The sequence below is a fragment of the Lineus longissimus genome, chromosome 2 (genome assembly GCF_910592395.1).
Source record: "Lineus longissimus chromosome 2, tnLinLong1.2, whole genome shotgun sequence".
In the NCBI taxonomy this organism is placed as follows: domain Eukaryota; kingdom Metazoa; phylum Nemertea; class Pilidiophora; order Heteronemertea; family Lineidae; genus Lineus; species Lineus longissimus.
The window spans coordinates 337,939-355,508 of record NC_088309.1 but is presented as its reverse complement, the minus strand read 5'-3'; the positions used below and the strand labels follow the sequence as shown (position 1 = coordinate 355,508).

The 17,570-nt window shown below is 44.3% G+C and overlaps 2 protein-coding genes across 2 annotated transcripts; one reads left to right on the top strand and one right to left on the bottom strand.

The window, feature by feature from the left end:
• Positions 1-937: 937 nt before the first annotated feature.
• LOC135499972 (transient receptor potential cation channel subfamily V member 5-like) lies at positions 938-7,779 on the top strand. Its single transcript, XM_064791052.1, has 2 exons — positions 938-1,046; positions 2,970-7,779. The coding sequence occupies exon 2, from the start codon at positions 2,986-2,988 to the stop codon at positions 5,548-5,550; it is 2,565 nt and encodes an 854-aa protein (XP_064647122.1). The 5' UTR covers positions 938-1,046; positions 2,970-2,985; the 3' UTR covers positions 5,551-7,779.
• A 5,089-nt stretch (positions 7,780-12,868) lies between these two features.
• Positions 12,869-14,794, bottom strand: LOC135483453 (FMRFamide receptor-like). Its single transcript, XM_064764404.1, has one exon. The coding sequence runs from the start codon at positions 14,649-14,651 to the stop codon at positions 13,656-13,658; it is 996 nt and encodes a 331-aa protein (XP_064620474.1). The 5' UTR covers positions 14,652-14,794; the 3' UTR covers positions 12,869-13,655.
• Between the last annotated feature and the right edge of the window lie 2,776 nt (positions 14,795-17,570).

Sequence of the window (17,570 nt, the reverse complement as noted above, 5' to 3'; positions counted from 1 at the left end):
GATGAGTCAGGATGAACCTGGGGTTCTTGCGACTAATCCCAGCTTGCTGTGGATGACCCAGTAGTTTTCAATTAGGTTCCATACTGGACCACTGGCATGAGAGGTTAGTTCGCAATCAGCTTGTTTGATAGGGTAGCCGGTCGTTTCGCTTCATGACCTTTCGCCCCCAGGTGTTTCGCTCCAAATCGTAGTCGTTTCGCTCTAATCGTAGTCGTTTCGCGCACTGGGACTTGGGGATGGTTTTGTAGCCCATTATACAGCCTCGATCCCCTACGCTGTACATCGAGCCTATGTGCTACCTCGAAAAAAGCCAGGAATTCCAGCCCAAACGCATTAGCTTTTAGCCGAGATGAAAAACAGGAAAACCCCTCGGTGTAAAAATAGTATGACGTCACAAGGCTAGCTAACCAATCAGGTCTGTAAAGTGGCCACCAAACCAACAGTCAGGACGACAGCCAGTGCCAGCACCACAGGCGCCAGAGCTCCTCTCATCCATGAAGAAGCTTATTCATTTGAGATAGATATGCCCTCAGCAGGAGACAGAATCATCAAAACAGAAAAATCTCTACAATCTCGGAATCTCTCAACCGGAAATCTTTGCCTGCAGAGGAAGAATGTGAGGGCCACACATTTCAACGTGCTCCTGAACAATGATGTATTATGTCGTGATATTCGTCACAAAGCAGAATACCATTGAAAAGTTGTGAATGAAATACATTTTTAAAAGCAATCAATAACTTGAGCATGCAGTCCCGTCACGAAATCCATAAAAGGTAAACACAGTTTGAGCGGTGAATAATTGAAATGATCCATACTCGTCGTCGCATTATATGACAGACACCTCGAGATAAATACAAAATTATGTATGGAATTATGTTATTGAAATAACCCATAACAACTTTGAGCGTTCCATTTTTGGTGAAATTCTATTGGCCTAGTTTTGGCTGACTACCATCAATTTGATCAGTGCGGTAAGGCGATCGAGGGAAGTTCCAACTTGGTGAAACTTGCACCCCAGATAACTTTCAGTCGCACCAAATATAAAGGTATGTAGTTTGTTGGCAATAGCTTCCATTTGAACAGCGCTTGGCTTATATTGGTTTAGATAGAGTTGAGGAGGTAACGTGTAATGTGTCACTTTTGAACGAACAAGTCATTTCCAAAGAGCGATTTAAATAAGATTCAATGTCACTTTCCACCCTCATGCCATGCAATGTCCTTGGGCAGTCCATTTCTTCATTCTATAGGGTGGTTTCACGTGATCCCGTCATCTGCCGTGCTGAAGGGACTATCAAAAGAAAGCCAGTGCAAATGACGATGACAGCATTTGGTTCAGTTAAGTCAGGCACGACAAGGCATTGTTCTGCCCTCCAACATGGCTGACCGTGAAACAGCTCTTTTCATACTCTCTGAAGCCCGCAGCACACTAGCCGCCAACTTTGGCGACAAGAAGCGTTCAGCTGACGCCTCTCGACGCCAAAGTTGGCAGCCAGTGTGCTGCGGGCTTAACGGGCGAGGAACGGGCAAGAATGGCCAACCACGCCATTTTAACATACTAAAAAGTACACTAGATAAGATGGCAACGTCTATATTCAACGTTCAATGAAACAAGCGTAGACTTTAGACTATAGGCTATAGACCGAAATATTTTACCAATAATTCCCACGGACTTTGTGACAACCCGGCCCCCGGGATGACAACTTGCCAAACATATTTTCACACATCTATTCACGGAGTGGGTCAAAAAATATATCACTTAAATTCATTCCTGCTAGAGCTTTCACTAAACGTCAGTAATATGACCATCTGAATTACATCTGAATTGAGAATTGATATTGATTTGACGACCTGATATTGTTGAGGTGCAGGACACCTCTATCATATCAATGTTCATTGTATTCTAATGAATACAATTCAGTCTTCCTGGTAACAACAGGTTGATTTAAGGCCTACTTGCGATATATTTAAAAATGTTCTTGTAATTCGAGGTGCTTTTTCAGCAAATTGGCGTAAAGAGGGCCTAAAATTTACCATGTTAACTTTCAAAATGGAAAGTTAGGCAGTGCTTCAAATCAAGTTAAACATGTTACTTAAACGACATGCAATATTCATTGACAGTTTGGTCAACGCACGCGCCTAATCAATGTTATATCAAGCTGCATTGCACCCAAAGCTTTTGTCACATGCGTTGACAAACCGGTTAGTATAAAGTGCATTGTGATCCGTGCTATGAACAACACTATCCCATTATTTGTAATCATATCTGTTGTTTATTACCAGGATTACATGCCAGTTCACGCTAGTCTTTCTCGCCATGCACAAGTACATCAATCCAACCCAGAGAGGTTCAAACTACAGTGTCCTGGTTTATTTGCACTAATAAGAACAGAAGCTTGAAAGAGTAAACACTTCGCACATTATATTTCTTGATCCTGAGGACACCCAGGTGACATTCTTACAAAGATTGGGGTCACATCAAGGCTCCTTGGGTAGGCTGTAGGGTAACAAGTGCACAGTTCTACCTACCTCTCAGTATGCTTATGAATGTAAGTGGCATATGGTCCGACTGTACTGTACAACTACAGCAACATTCCAAGCTCTTGAAGTACTCTATTGACATATTATTTGTCGATTAAGTTACTCGAATAGTCAAGTAAATACGCCAAACAGAGACCGACCGATTGAAAGGTTGTTGATAACACTGAACACTGAGTCTAAACTCCTCAGTGTTCATGAAACTTCATAATTTCATCGAGTATCTAAGGACTATGTTGGAATAGTATGATAGACTCAAACTAGCAAGCTCACTATTTCGGACAAGCACCCTCAGTGTTTTTCGGCGAAGAATTGGAACCTTTGAGAACTGTCGTCCTTACTTTCAGTCCTCCTATCAATACATCACGAAACGAGAGAGTTATTACATTTTCACAAAACGTTGTCTTATGATTGTTTTCACCATCCTATTTCAGGCCAACGACAAAGAAGATGCGACATCTACGCGTCAAGAAGCCAAACCCGGCTGTCTTCCACATCTGTATTCCTTACAACGCTCATGAAGAAGGTTATCACCAAGATGCTGATGATGTGGAACTCCAGCTGGATGCTCTTCTCCTGCAGCTGAACACTGGCGAGTATCTCCAGGAGGGGGACGGGGATACTGAAGACGAGATGTTGGGGACGGAGAGCGAGACGATGCTGGCAGAAGCACGGTTTGGGGAAACACATTCAGTTGCTAGTACCGATTTACTCGAGCACGGCATCAGTTCGAGATCTCTGAATGGCATAGAGAATGCCGCAGTGGAAGGAGACGCCCCTCTTGCAAGTATTGATGACGCTCTGGCACCATCTCCGAAGAAGACGGAGCTAGAGAACGAAGGGGAGCGTCAATCAGTGCGGAGCTGTAGCGCTGCTGAGCTGCCGACCACGGCTACCAATTCAGCAGTTTGGCCGCCATTACGAAGTGACAGTCTGGGCGACACTTTGGACTACTCTAGGGTTAGCTTACCATCTTATCCGGATTCGACTCACGACTTTTTCAAGCCGCCGACATCAAAAGCTCGGGAGGTGATTAAACAGTTCTTGAAAGATGGGGACAACGAGAAGGTGTTTCAGTTGCTGAATCGTGCCTTGAAATCAGACTTGAATCTTGACAATGCTATATATCGAATACTGGACATATTAGAAAGATGGGATGTTGATATTGCAAGTGATTGTTTCATAGAGAAAGGGACGAGTGCTTCGTTGTTGCATACTGCCCTGCTCTTTAGGAAGGAAAATGCTACAAAGAGACTCGTAGAACAGTTTCCTGATCTCCTGTACGTAAACTACACCAGTAAAAAGTACAAGGACCAGACGTGTTTTCACATTGCTGTCGCGAATAACGACTGTGGATTGATATCTAAGATGCTTTGCTCGATAAAGGACCGATCGGAACGGAAAGCGCTGCTGAACACCGTAGCTGGCGGAGACTATTTTAATCACGAGAGACCGGAAGCGTCCACGTGTCTCTCTGCGGCTGCGTGGATGGGTCAGTTGGACATGATTGAGCGGCTCATTGTAGAGGGCGCTGATCTTGAGTTGCGGGGGGTCGGTGGGAATACCCTGCTTCATTTCATAGTCATGCTGTCTATCAAGAAATTGAATATGCTAACAGCGAGGAAGCTATTCAAAGCCGTTTATGAGAACAGTGGTTGGTGGTGGGGCGACGCAAAGGACATTGGAACGTCAGTAGACAATGAAAGCTTAAAGAGAGAAGCTTTTCGATATCTCATGAGGATACCCAACGATGCAGGCTTGACCCCAGCCGCCCTCGCTGTCCAACTCCATTCACCTCTTACCGGTTTCATACTGAGCCTTGAACCGGTCTTCAAGCTCCAGCAATCAGAGTTAGGTGAAATGGGTGCAGCCACCTATGACGTGACGGGTGTTCTCAGCTTTACGCCATCTAGTGACGGAATGGGAAGATGGCATTACAACGTAGGTTCCATCCTTCACACCCTCGCCCACACAGACAAGGTCATTGCCACTGACAAGTCCGACGGGACAATCAAGGACGTGGCAGAAATGGAACCGATTAGCTCAGCCATCCAGATGAAGTGGAAGGTCTACCGGTGGATATATCTAATCTGGTTCATCGTGCATGCGCTGTTCATGACTGTGTTGACCAGCACTGCACTGCATCATCACGACACGAAATCCAAAAATCAGGACGGCCCAGTGTTTGGTCTATTTCTTCCCCTGCCGTTGGTCTATCTGGTCTTTGAGGCTGCTGACTTTAGCTATACTATGTATAGCTACATAATGACCTTTGGTGAGCCCAGATCTGCAATCATCGCCTTCTTTAAACAGCAACTTATCACAACTGGAAACATCCCCTACAGAGTTGTTCTCATCGTCTTCTCGTGGTGTATGCTCGTTTGGTGCGGGATGTATCACCAAGGCAACCTAGATCACGCGGTGCCACTATCGATGGCGCTCGTCCTAGGATGGATCTTCATGTTGTTCTTCTGCCGAGGTTGCCGCCATGTTTGCCGGTTCGCAACGATGGTGCAGAGAATGATCTTCAGGGATCTGCTCTTCTTCCTCGCAGTATATCTCTTCATCGTGATAGGGTTTTCAGCCGCGGTGCACGTGCTCCTACCCGAGGGTCAAGGTCAAGGTCATCGTCAAACCACCTCAATGACTTTCTTCCTGATGTTGAATGTGATAAATAATATGGACACCTCTCCTATCGGACAAAACACTCTGCATGGTGATTACGCAAGACTTCTTCTAGGTGCCTATGGTATCGTCTCAGCAGTTCTGTTACTCAGCTTGCTGATTTCGATGATGAATACTACCTATGTAGCCGTGAAGAGTTCTGACGTGAATCTCTGGCGCTACCAGCAACTCTCCATCATGCTGCTATTGGAGAGGCGATTCTTCTGGTGGACTAAGCTGTGTAGGTTGTCACAGAATGCGGCCATCTTACGGTTCACCCAGGATATCACAGATCCAGAGAGGAGGACCGGGAGGGTCTATATGAACATCCAGGAACACATCAAACATTAGTGGGCGAATCTTAGGTTGGTGCCATCTGCTCTAGCAAACCCATAAGAAAAGTCATTTGGGCTATTCCGAATAAACGAAAGTTGTTAGCCCAACATATAGCCCTCAACCAACAATGGTTCGGCAGACACTGCAGTTGTTGATCATATTTTCCAAATCTGGTCCATTTAGAAACGCCTGTCGAAATGCTCCTTGACTCTTGCATTGCATCTGACACTTAATCAGGGAATCTATCTTCTTGGCTTCGAACAGCGTGACAAACCTCAATTCAGCTAGGAACTTGGCAATTGGTAATATCGGATCATCCTCTTGTTTGTCACCTGTCTCCGTGGTGTGATTTGCAGCTGCCAGCCCCTGTGAGAGCACGGTAGCGCCGATCCTGATGAAGGCCCCCGCGGTGTTGTCCAGGGAGACGACAGTAGCCTGTTTCCAAGCCAGGGTGGTATCGCCTTTGGACGAAACCATATTGAGATTACCAAAAGCATGACGACGATTTGCCGGTTTATCTGATGCAGTCCATTTGTTCTGTCAATTTACTATAACCGCATTTTGGAATCTGCTTCAATCTTCCATGAGGTGATAAACTAGTAGATACACTGATCAGGTATATGAGTATAGTCTCTTTGTCTTCTGCTCACGAACAAATCGTACAATGAAGTTGGTATCTTCCTCTGGTGTTGTAGGCTGGAGGCAACATAGTACAAACCAGCCTCATAAACAACGACACTAACATTATGTCCTGGTTATCTTGAAGAGATATTAGAAACAAATATGCTTAGCAGAACTTCCATGGGAATCTTTGGGCATCTTCTGTGAGTAAAGTTTTAGCGTTTTCTTCTGAAAATCAGAGTTCATCCCAAGATTTCAAATGGTGAGAGTAGAAAAATGGCTGGGGTATAGAGGCATTTACAAGAGTCTTGTATATAACCAAGTGAAGACTATTAATTCTTGATATTGCAATTTGTATTGCAATCTTCAGTGGAAACAACGCAACATGTTGCGTAATTCTCGTCGAAACTTTGCAATGGGTAAGGTATACACATAGAAATTCATTCCATAATTACAATACTGAAAGAAGCCAGTAACGGAATCGACAAATTCATAAATGACTTTTGGTTTCTGACCTGCGTGAATGTAACGGTAGTATATTTTCCCTAGTTGAAATGGGAGGAGACATAAGAATGAACTAATGGTCACTGCGAGTAACATCAACGTGATATGGCCTTCCTTGTCGTGTCGTGACACTTGGCTGGCATCAACACGTTGAAGCTTCTGGCGCTTTCTTTGATTTGCCTTGAGAATACAGACAATACAAACATTACTAATGAGTAGTGCAAGTAAGGGAATATAGAATATACTTATCAGTCTAAAATGGGCGTATACATAGGACCAATGCAGATATGCGTTTGTAATCAACTTGCAGTCCTCCTCATGTGTGATGTATGACCGTACAAACCCGACTGGTGCATGCACCAACGTGAGGATGATAACGATGAAAGAGGTGGTCACCTTAGCTCTGCCCACGTGACACCAGGCCTTAGCTTTGAGCGGTATGGCTACTGCAAGAAGTCTGTCCACAGACATCGTAGTGAGGATGATAGAGCTTACGGCGGGGGAGAGCCGTTTGAAGGAATTCAGCAGAGCACATGTAAATGTTCTATATTCGAATGACGGATGACTCGTAGTCCACATTTTGAAATGATCAACACTCATCCATGAAATAAGAAACATAGAATCAAAAATGGCCAGTATTTTCATGTAGAAACATGTAGATGATGACTTGTACTGGTTTTGAGACAGGAGAAGGAATGAAAGCACGTTACCGGTGACACCTACTACAAGAATGCCAAGAGGGGCAACAAAGGAAAGCCAAAACGTCAATCGTGGAATAAGGTTATCTTCTTCTTGTGATGTAAGGGTATATAGTATACTGTAATCAACAGCAGATGGCGTCTGGGATTGCATGGCGACGGTTGATTCCTCCATAAAGCCCGGATATAACAACACCGTAAATATAGTGTGGTCAGTTTGAAGTCAAAACAATTCATGAAATACAAAGAACCAGCAACACTTCCGCATCAACAAGTGCGTACCGATGAAGCTAATACTTTCATTTCAATCCGTATTTATAAATGCTTTCAAATAGAATTTGTTTTTAGAAATTCACTTCGTGACAAGATGTCAATAGATATATAGAATCAATACTGGTGATGGCTTATAACATGAAAGAGGTAGAGAATAGCCTTCGCGTGAAGAGTAGGAACAACAGCAGGGTGTTAGCATACAGATACCATGAACACAAGTCTGACAGCACGAATGGGTGGCGCATTGGGGGGCCACTGATGGCAGTATCAGTTGACCACGTATAATGGTATCAGCCACCAGTTGTACTCAGGTGGACTTGATCACCATGCCTCCACCAGTGGGCGACCCACTTAGTGTTGCTGACGCTTCCCCTCATTTGGTACCACAGGCCCCGTCGAACACATAGAAGGACACGATGATTTTTAAAGTTCAACGTTTATTCACATATCGTTTCGTACATAATTACATCGATCATCTGAAAATATGCAATGGTAATACTGCAATGTAAAAAACAGATCAACACAAGTTAAGTATAGTTTAATCAGAATAAAGATAGGCCCCGAATTATGTGCCTTTTCGCTGTGTTAAGCCCGCAGCACACTAGTCGCCAACTTTGGCGACAAGAAGCGTTCAGCTGACGCCTCTCGACACCGAAGTTGGCGGCCAGTAGATCCTGGTCAGAGCACACCTGCCCAGAATCGGCGTCCAGTAGCGTCTTTTCCACCACTTTAGGCTGCCATTTTGAAATCATGTGACATCAAGACGCATACTGATTGACCATAGCCTCGCCGCCGACGCAAATTCAGGCGGCAATCCGTAGCACACCTGACTTCTTCTTGCGTTCAAACGCGGCGACACGCGTAAAAAATCAAACATGTTAGATATTTGGCGTTTAGTTGCGGCAAGTGGCGGCAAGTCGCGTTCGCCGACGCCGTTCGTAGCAGACTAGGGATTTTTCAGGCGTTCAGGACTCTTGCGGCAAAAAAACGCCTGTGAACGCCGAAGTTGGCGGCTAGTGTGCTACGGGCTTTAGGACAGTCTCAAGAAGCACGACAGAAACCTAAATACCCAAACTGAGCAGGGTTATAAAGGACATGATTAGGTAATCGCAGTTGTAACCTGTAAACTTCCCCGTTTATATTACACCACACTCGTCACAAGGGCAGCCGACCACAAAACCAGAGAGAATAAACCTTGGCATATGCTGCAAGAACTTTGAGCGATTCATATATAATAGTTCTCGCCAAGATTGCAAATCGCGGGAGTGAATGCCTGGGTATATGCATTTAAAAGATGGTTGTATATTATCAAGACTATTAATTCTTGATATTGCATACTGCAGGTTCATCGGAAACGTAACACGATGCGTAATTCTCGTCGAAACTTTGCAATGGGTAAAGTGTACGCATAGAAATTCATTCCATAATTACAATACTGAAAGAACCCAGTAACGGAATTGACAAAACCACGAATAACTTTGGATTTCAGACTGAAGGGGCCAACGAAGATGTAACGGTAGTATATTTTCCCTAGTTGAAATGGGAGGAGACATAAGAATGAACTAATGGTCACTGCGAGTAACATCAACGTGATATGGCCTTCCTTGTCGTGTCGTGACACTTGGCTGGCATCAACACGTTGAAGCTTCTGTCGCTTTCTTTGATTGGCCTTGAGAATACAGACAATACAAACATTACTAATGAGTAGTGCAAGTAAGGGAATATAGAATATACTTATCAGTCTAAAATGGGCGTATACATAGGACCAATGGAGGTATGCGTTTGAACTAATCTCGCAGTCTTCTTCATGTGTGATGTATGACCGTACAAACGGAACTGGTCCATGCACCAACGTAGGAATGATTGCGATAAAGGGGGTGGTCATCTTAGCTCTGCCCACGTGACACCAGGCCTTAGCTTTGAGCGGTATGGCTACTGCAAGAAGTCTGTCCACAGACATCGTAATGAGGAGAATGGAGCTAACGGCGGGGGAGAGCCCTCGAAGGGAATTGAACAGAGCGCATAGAAATGTTCTATACTCGAAAGACGGTTTAGTCCACATTATGAAATGATTAACACTCATCCATGAAATAAGAAACATAGAATCAAAAATGGCCAGTATTTTCATGTAGAAACATGTAGATGATGACTTGTACTGGTTTTGAGACAGGAGAAGGAATGAAAGCACGTTACCGGTGACACCTACTACAAGAATGCCAAGAGGGGCAACAAAGGAAAGCCAAAACGTCAATCGTGGAATGAGGTTATCTTCTTCTTGTGATGTAAGGGTATATAGCATACTGTAATCATCAGCAGACGGCGTCTGGGATTGCATGGCGACGGTTGATTCCTCCATAAAGCCCGGACCAACACCGTAAAGATAGTGTGGTCAGTTTGAAGTCAAAACAATTCATGAAATACAAAGAACCAGCAACACTTCCGCATCAACAAGTGCGTACCGATGAAGCTAATACTTTCATTTCAATCCGTATTTATAAATGCTTTCAAATAGAATTTGTTTTTAGAAATTCACTTCGTGACAAGATGTCAGTAGATATATAGAATCAATACTGGTGATGGCTTATAACATGAAAGAGGTAGAGAATAGCCTTCGCGTGAAGAGTAGGAACAACAGCAGGGTGTTAGCATACAGATACCATGAACACAAGTCTGACAGCACGAATGGGTGGCGCATTGGGGGGCCACTGATGGCAGTATCAGTGGACCACGTATAATGGTATCAGCCACCAGTTGTACTCAGGTGGACTTGATCACCATGCCTCCACCAGTGGGCGACCCACTTAGTGTTGCTGACGCTTCCCCTCATTTGGTACCACAGGCCCCGTCGAACACATAGAAGGACACGATGATTTTTAAAGTTCAACGTTTATTCACATATCGTTTCGTACATAATTACATCGATCATCTGAAAATATGCAATGGTAATACTGCAATGTAAAAAACAGATCAACACAAGTTAAGTATAGTTTAATCAGAATAAAGATAGGCCCCGAATTATGTGCCTTTTCGCTGTGTTAAGCCCGCAGCACACTAGTCGCCAACTTTGGCGACAAGAAGCGTTCAGCTGACGCCTCTCGACACCGAAGTTGGCGGCCAGTAGATCCTGGTCAGAGCACACCTGCCCAGAATCGGCGTCCAGTAGCGTCTTTTCCACCACTTTAGGCTGCCATTTTGAAATCATGTGACATCAAGACGCATACTGATTGACCATAGCCTCGCCGCCGACGCAAATTCAGGCGGCAATCCGTAGCACACCTGACTTCTTCTTGCGTTCAAACGCGGCGACACGCGTAAAAAATCAAACATGTTAGATATTTGGCGTTTAGTTGCGGCAAGTGGCGGCAAGTCGCGTTCGCCGACGCCGTTCGTAGCAGACTAGGGATTTTTCAGGCGTTCAGGACTCTTGCGGCAAAAAAACGCCTGTGAACGCCGAAGTTGGCGGCTAGTGTGCTACGGGCTTTAGGACAGTCTCAAGAAGCACGACAGAAACCTAAATACCCAAACTGAGCAGGGTTATAAAGGACATGATTAGGTAATCGCAGTTGTAACCTGTAAACTTCCCCGTTTATATTACACCACACTCGTCACAAGGGCAGCCGACCACAAAACCAGAGAGAATAAACCTTGGCATATGCTGCAAGAACTTTGAGCGATTCATATATAATAGTTCTCGCCAAGATTGCAAATCGCGGGAGTGAATGCCTGGGTATATGCATTTAAAAGATGGTTGTATATTATCAAGACTATTAATTCTTGATATTGCATACTGCAGGTTCATCGGAAACGTAACATGATGCGTAATTCTCGTCGAAACTTTGCAATGGGTAAAGTGTACGCATAGAAATTCATTCCATAATTACAATACTGAAAGAACCCAGTAACGGAATTGACAAAACCACGAATAACTTTGGATTTCAGACTGAAGGGGCCAACGAAGATGTAACGGTAGTATATTTTCCCTAGTTGAAATGGGAGGAGACATAAGAATGAACTAATGGTCACTGCGAGTAACATCAACGTGATATGGCCTTCCTTGTCGTGTCGTGACACTTGGCTGGCATCAACACGTTGAAGCTTCTGTCGCTTTCTTTGATTGGCCTTGAGAATACAGACAATACAAACATTACTAATGAGTAGTGCAAGTAAGGGAATATAGAATATACTTATCAGTCTAAAATGGGCGTATACATAGGACCAATGGAGGTATGCGTTTGAACTAATCTCGCAGTCTTCTTCATGTGTGATGTATGACCGTACAAACGGAACTGGTCCATGCACCAACGTAGGAATGATTGCGATAAAGGGGGTGGTCATCTTAGCTCTGCCCACGTGACACCAGGCCTTAGCTTTGAGCGGTATGGCTACTGCAAGAAGTCTGTCCACAGACATCGTAATGAGGAGAATGGAGCTAACGGCGGGGGAGAGCCCTCGAAGGGAATTGAACAGAGCGCATAGAAATGTTCTATACTCGAAAGACGGTTTAGTCCACATTATGAAATGATTAACACTCATCCATGAAATAAGAAACATAGAATCAAAAATGGCCAGTATTTTCATGTAGAAACATGTAGATGATGACTTGTACTGGTTTTGAGACAGGAGAAGGAATGAAAGCACGTTACCGGTGACACCTACTACAAGAATGCCAAGAGGGGCAACAAAGGAAAGCCAAAACGTCAATCGTGGAATGAGGTTATCTTCTTCTTGTGATGTAAGGGTATATAGTATACTGTAATCAACAGCAGATGGCGTCTGGGATTGCATGGCGACGGTTGATTCCTCCATAAAGCCCGGATATAACAACACCGTAAATATAGTGTGGTCAGTTTGCAGTCAAAACAATTCATAAAATATAAGGACCAGCAACACTTCCGCATCAACAAGTGCGTACCGATGAAGCTAATACTTTCATTTCAATCCGCATTTATAAATGCTTTCAAATAGAGTTTGTTTTTAGAAATTCACTTCGTGACAAGATGTCACCAGATATAGAGAATCAATACTCCAATAGCCTTCGCAAGCACGTGTTCGCAAGAGTAAGAACAACAACAAGGTGTTTGCATACATATACTATGAACACCAGCCAGGCAACACGAATGGGTGGCGTATCCGAGGGACACTGATGGCAGTATCAGTGGACCACGCAAGAATATCAGCCACCAGCTGTACTCAGACCCGATGGTCATCATGCCTCAACCATGGCCAGTGGGCGACCCACATGGTGAGGCTGCTGCTGCCCCTCATTTGAACACCAGCCAGACAGGCAGCACGAACGGGTGGCGCATTATTGGCCGATCTGGGGTCACGAATGGCAGTATCATTGGATCATGAGCCACCAGCTCTACACAGGTTGACTTGATCACTCACGGGATGAAGCTCCTGTTGGACACTTTGACCATGTTAACGGACACGGTAATAGAAAAACTCCCATATTCTGACACCGGCAGGCATCACGCCGTCAGTCAACAGAAAATATACAATACAATGTTACCACAGCAGGCCAGCTATACATGAATGCAGTGCACGCCGAGTTGGATCCGGGTAAAGTCGCCGGTCAGCTCTTTTATAATTATGTCGACCAACCACGATATTTATGGTAGAAATAGCCATCAACTCGTAAACACCAGTAGTTCGTTCTCACATAAATCCTTGCTTTATGATGTTACCTTTCCTTGGTAACGCCCCACACCGATCACCCCTATGTTGTTTTCATTGCTGTGCTTACCCTGAGCAACAGTGCTTTCTGTTCGTCCTGCAATGACATGGCAACGCAAAACTTTACGCCACATAACCTGTCACGCAAAACAATCATTAAAGCAAAACGTGTCACGATAATCACTGTTAATGGTTAATTTGGCTTTTTTAAAGGGTTGCATCTTTAGGGAGTGCGCAGGCTGAACATTCCGAGCTATTCGCTACGACACCTTCTTCATAACCTTATGAGTCAGTTTTGTCAAACTGCTCTCGCGGGGATGTTGTATTTTGTCCATATCAATGTACAGTTCATTTTTTATAGCATCGAATCATAACCTGTAATTCTCGCCGAAACTTTGCAATGGGTAAGGTGTACGCATAGAAATTCATTCCATAATTACAATACTGAAAAAATCCAGTAAAGGAACTGATAAAATCAAAGACTGTTCTTGATTTCTGAGTAATAGGTCCCGTGAAGGCATAGCGGTAGTATAACCTCGCTACTTGGAATGGTATGAGGAATACGAATGAGCTAGCTGTCACTGCAAGTAACATGAGCGTGATGTGGCCTTCCTGCTGCGTGTTTTGGCCCGCGTCAACCCCTTGAAGTTTCTGCATATTGCGTCTATTATTCTTTACGAAGCAAACGATACACAAATTGGATATGAATAGCACAATCAAAGGTATGTAGAAAGTTGTGACGAGTCTGAAGTTGGCGTACAGATGTGACCATTGTGAAACTGAGCCTTGTAACTGGCAGTCTTCTTCAAGAGTTTTGTAGGACCTGACGAAAGGTATGGGTACATGAATGGCTAAAAGTAGTCCAATAATTAGACTAGTTGCTATTTTAGCCCTGCCAACGTTGCACCAACTCCTAGCCTTTAGGGGTACAGCTACCGCCAGAAAGCGGTCAACTGACATCGTGGTGAGAAGAGTGGACGAAACCGCTGGGATGGCCCGCTTCAAAGAATTCAGAAGTGCACAAATGAATGTTCGCGACTCAAGAAACGGGTTGGTCCATATTTTGAAATGGTCATAAGTTGTCCATGTGATAAGAAATATGGAATCAAATATCGCCAGTACTTTCATGTAAAAACATGTAGATGATGACTTGTACTGGTTTTGAGACAGGAGAAGGAATGAAAGAACATTACCGGTGACACCTACTACAAGAATGCCAAGAGGGGCGTACAGGGAAAACCAAAACGTCAGGGTTGTCATGAGGTCTTCTTCTTTACCTGTGACAGTAGCAGTGTCAGCAGTGGACAGATGTAGCCGTAAAACAGTGATCGCCGTCTCCTTCATAATCTGCGCATCGATCCCGGAGCAATGATCAGACCATTTGTTGATGGCCAAACAAGCTGTTTCCAAGTGGTTCTGCACATACCCAAAGTGTCTCCAGGCTTGTGTATGATCTTCACATTTAAGTGTTGGGGTGTGAAAATGTAATGGCGCGAAGATACATACACGGCTCTAAAGCAATCCGGATACTAGGGCGGGGAGGGAGGGGAAAGCCAATCCACTGCAGTGGCTCCAGAGCCTGCCATCGTACACAGGGTTTACATTAACCTGTACACGCCAAACTGTCTTCCTTCTGGGTGTCCATGCGAGACGAAATACAGTTCGCTCAATCACCGCCAGGATACACTTTGGATCTGCACATACCCAAAGTGTCTCCAGGCTTGTGTATGATCTTCACATTTAAGTGTTGGGGTGTGAAAATGTACAGGCGCGCACGCCCGGGCTCTCAACCATCCCGGAGAAACATGCCCTACTTCATAACTCCTTTCCCAATACTTAAACAAAATTAACTAATTAATCCGCCATAATTAATTATTAATTAGGGACTAATTAGTCCGGAATTCGAAAATAAGGTAACGAGAAATTGTAACTTAAATTCTAACATTGCTTTATTATAAGAACTCAACACTGTATTTTAAATTCCACAGAAGATTACACGGTATGGTTTTAGTATGATGATGCATGTAGCGAAAAGGCGAGGTCACACTCTAACCAACACAATCATGCAATAATTACAATACGAAAATGCATAAAAATATACATCGAAATCTGCTCAAGGGAACGCTGCTGGGAAATTATCAACATCGCCAAACTTACTGTAAAGTGTTTTAACCGCTTCTGGCCGACGAGAACTGTCAGCCAGGGCTTCGGACACATTAGCCGCTTTTACCAAAATATCTGACCGACTGTAGTACTCTGCTGATGCCTCTGTGAACCAACCAACATGAGACATTACTTCCGCCGGGCTTGAAGCTGCCCCCGACAGAAGCAAAGTAATGGAGCAGCCGGCTCTTAAGCCGTGAGGGGTCTCACCCTGGTTGATCCCCAATGTATTTAGATAAATCTTTAATCTATCGTAAATTGCACTGTACGAAATAGGCGCATCCAACACTACACCGGCTTCTGAGACTGGACGGAATAAATATCCGACCGTAAGATCCACCCCCCAGGTTTGTGCCTTGGAGATATACTGCTGAACTCCCTTTACCGGGCAAATAAGATGATTTGGACATTCTTTAACAATGAAGGTATTCACTTTGTTTACCGAAAACGATTTCCCATGGGAATGAGAGATTACAAGACCTGATCCATCGGGTAAGCGTTTAACTTCCTGTGTTTTTAAAATTCCCAAATCACTCGCCCTATCCCCGGCAAAGAACTGCATCTTGAGAAAAGCTTGGTCTCTGGACAAAACGAATTGCTCCCTAAGGGATAGATCTGGTCTTTTAATCTGGTTATCGATATATTTTGAAATAGCTTGAAGCTTATCCATGAACAAGGGTTTTGCCTGCTTGGCATCTACGTGCGAGAAACCTTGCTCTCGTTTGACACACTTCAAATACGATTTCACAGGAGGTGAATCAGCCGGATTCCCAACCCCGGAGAAAATATCCCACGTGCTGCCCCTGTCGGTTTCTTCAGAAATAATGGATTTCAGGGACCGGACTAATCCTTCTAACGTACCGAAGGCAAGACGGGTAGGACACCCACAGTGGAATTTACCATGATGCCCGAGGAATATACAGGAAGCATTATGGATCTGTGTCCTACCGGCTTTGTCTTTCCATACTAAAAATCGTGTTAGATCTTTTGGAGAAACCCGTTCCAGGGTTGGCCTCTTAGGCAGTTGTGCCAAAAATTGCAACAGCTCGTTTTTTAGGGATTGCCTTTTCTTCATAAGGGGGGTTGCGGAAGCCGCCTTATCCACTCCTGGAGCCGCTTGTCAATTGCCCCCATGTCAACGCTGATTTTCTGAAATAATCAAGATTAAAGCGTCATCCACAGAGTATATTCGAAGGATATCGCACATTATGATTTGCAGCTAATTCGAAAAGCCATTAATGGCCATCTCAAACCGACGTTATCTCTGATGAACCCCTGCTTGGAGGGATAATATACTACGCCCTTTTCTCCTTTAACCCCAAGGCAAACCTGTGAAATTATCCTGGGCTTTAATAGTGGCCACCATATTGGCGCGGGTGACGTCATGGGTAGCACAAGCGTGCAAACTGGGATTTCCTGCTGGATCAAAAACTGAATAAGGGGTAGAATGACAGCGATAGGTGGGAAAACGTAAGGATTTAGCTCCTTAGCTATTTCCTGGGCGAAAACATTTTGACCCGCTGACAGAGGTGAAGGGTGCAGGGTAAAATGTCTCAAAACATCGCCCTGTATTGAACGCATTGCATTTGAGTCACATGCCATGAGGTCTACTCCGTGCGGGCCATAGAGTAACTCCAATTGGAACCATTTTTCACTTGCCAACATAGTGTCCTGAGCTGAAATTGCCCTAGAAGGAGTATCTGCTGGGTTTTCTGCCGAAGAAATGTACTGCAAACGTAAATCAATATTTAATTGCTGAGTAAGATGAAACAATTTTATGAGCATTTCATTTAAGGCGTTGTCCTTGCAACCCTTGTTATTCCACGACGAAACTAGGCTTGTGTTATCGACTTTAACGTCTACCCGGTGGTCTTTTATATTTGTACTCAATGCTAAGAGGGAAGAATAGAGGGCGTCGGCCTCTTTGACATGAATCGGCCTTATATCATCTGCAGCCCAATAATCACCTAAAGTATGACCAACCTGTGGCCCTGATAGAGTGACCGCGCCATAGCGATATCCCGAAGCATCAGTAGCCAGAGCGTAATGTAAATGTTTTTCTGGTCTCCAAGAAAAATGCCCATGCCAATCATCCAAAAA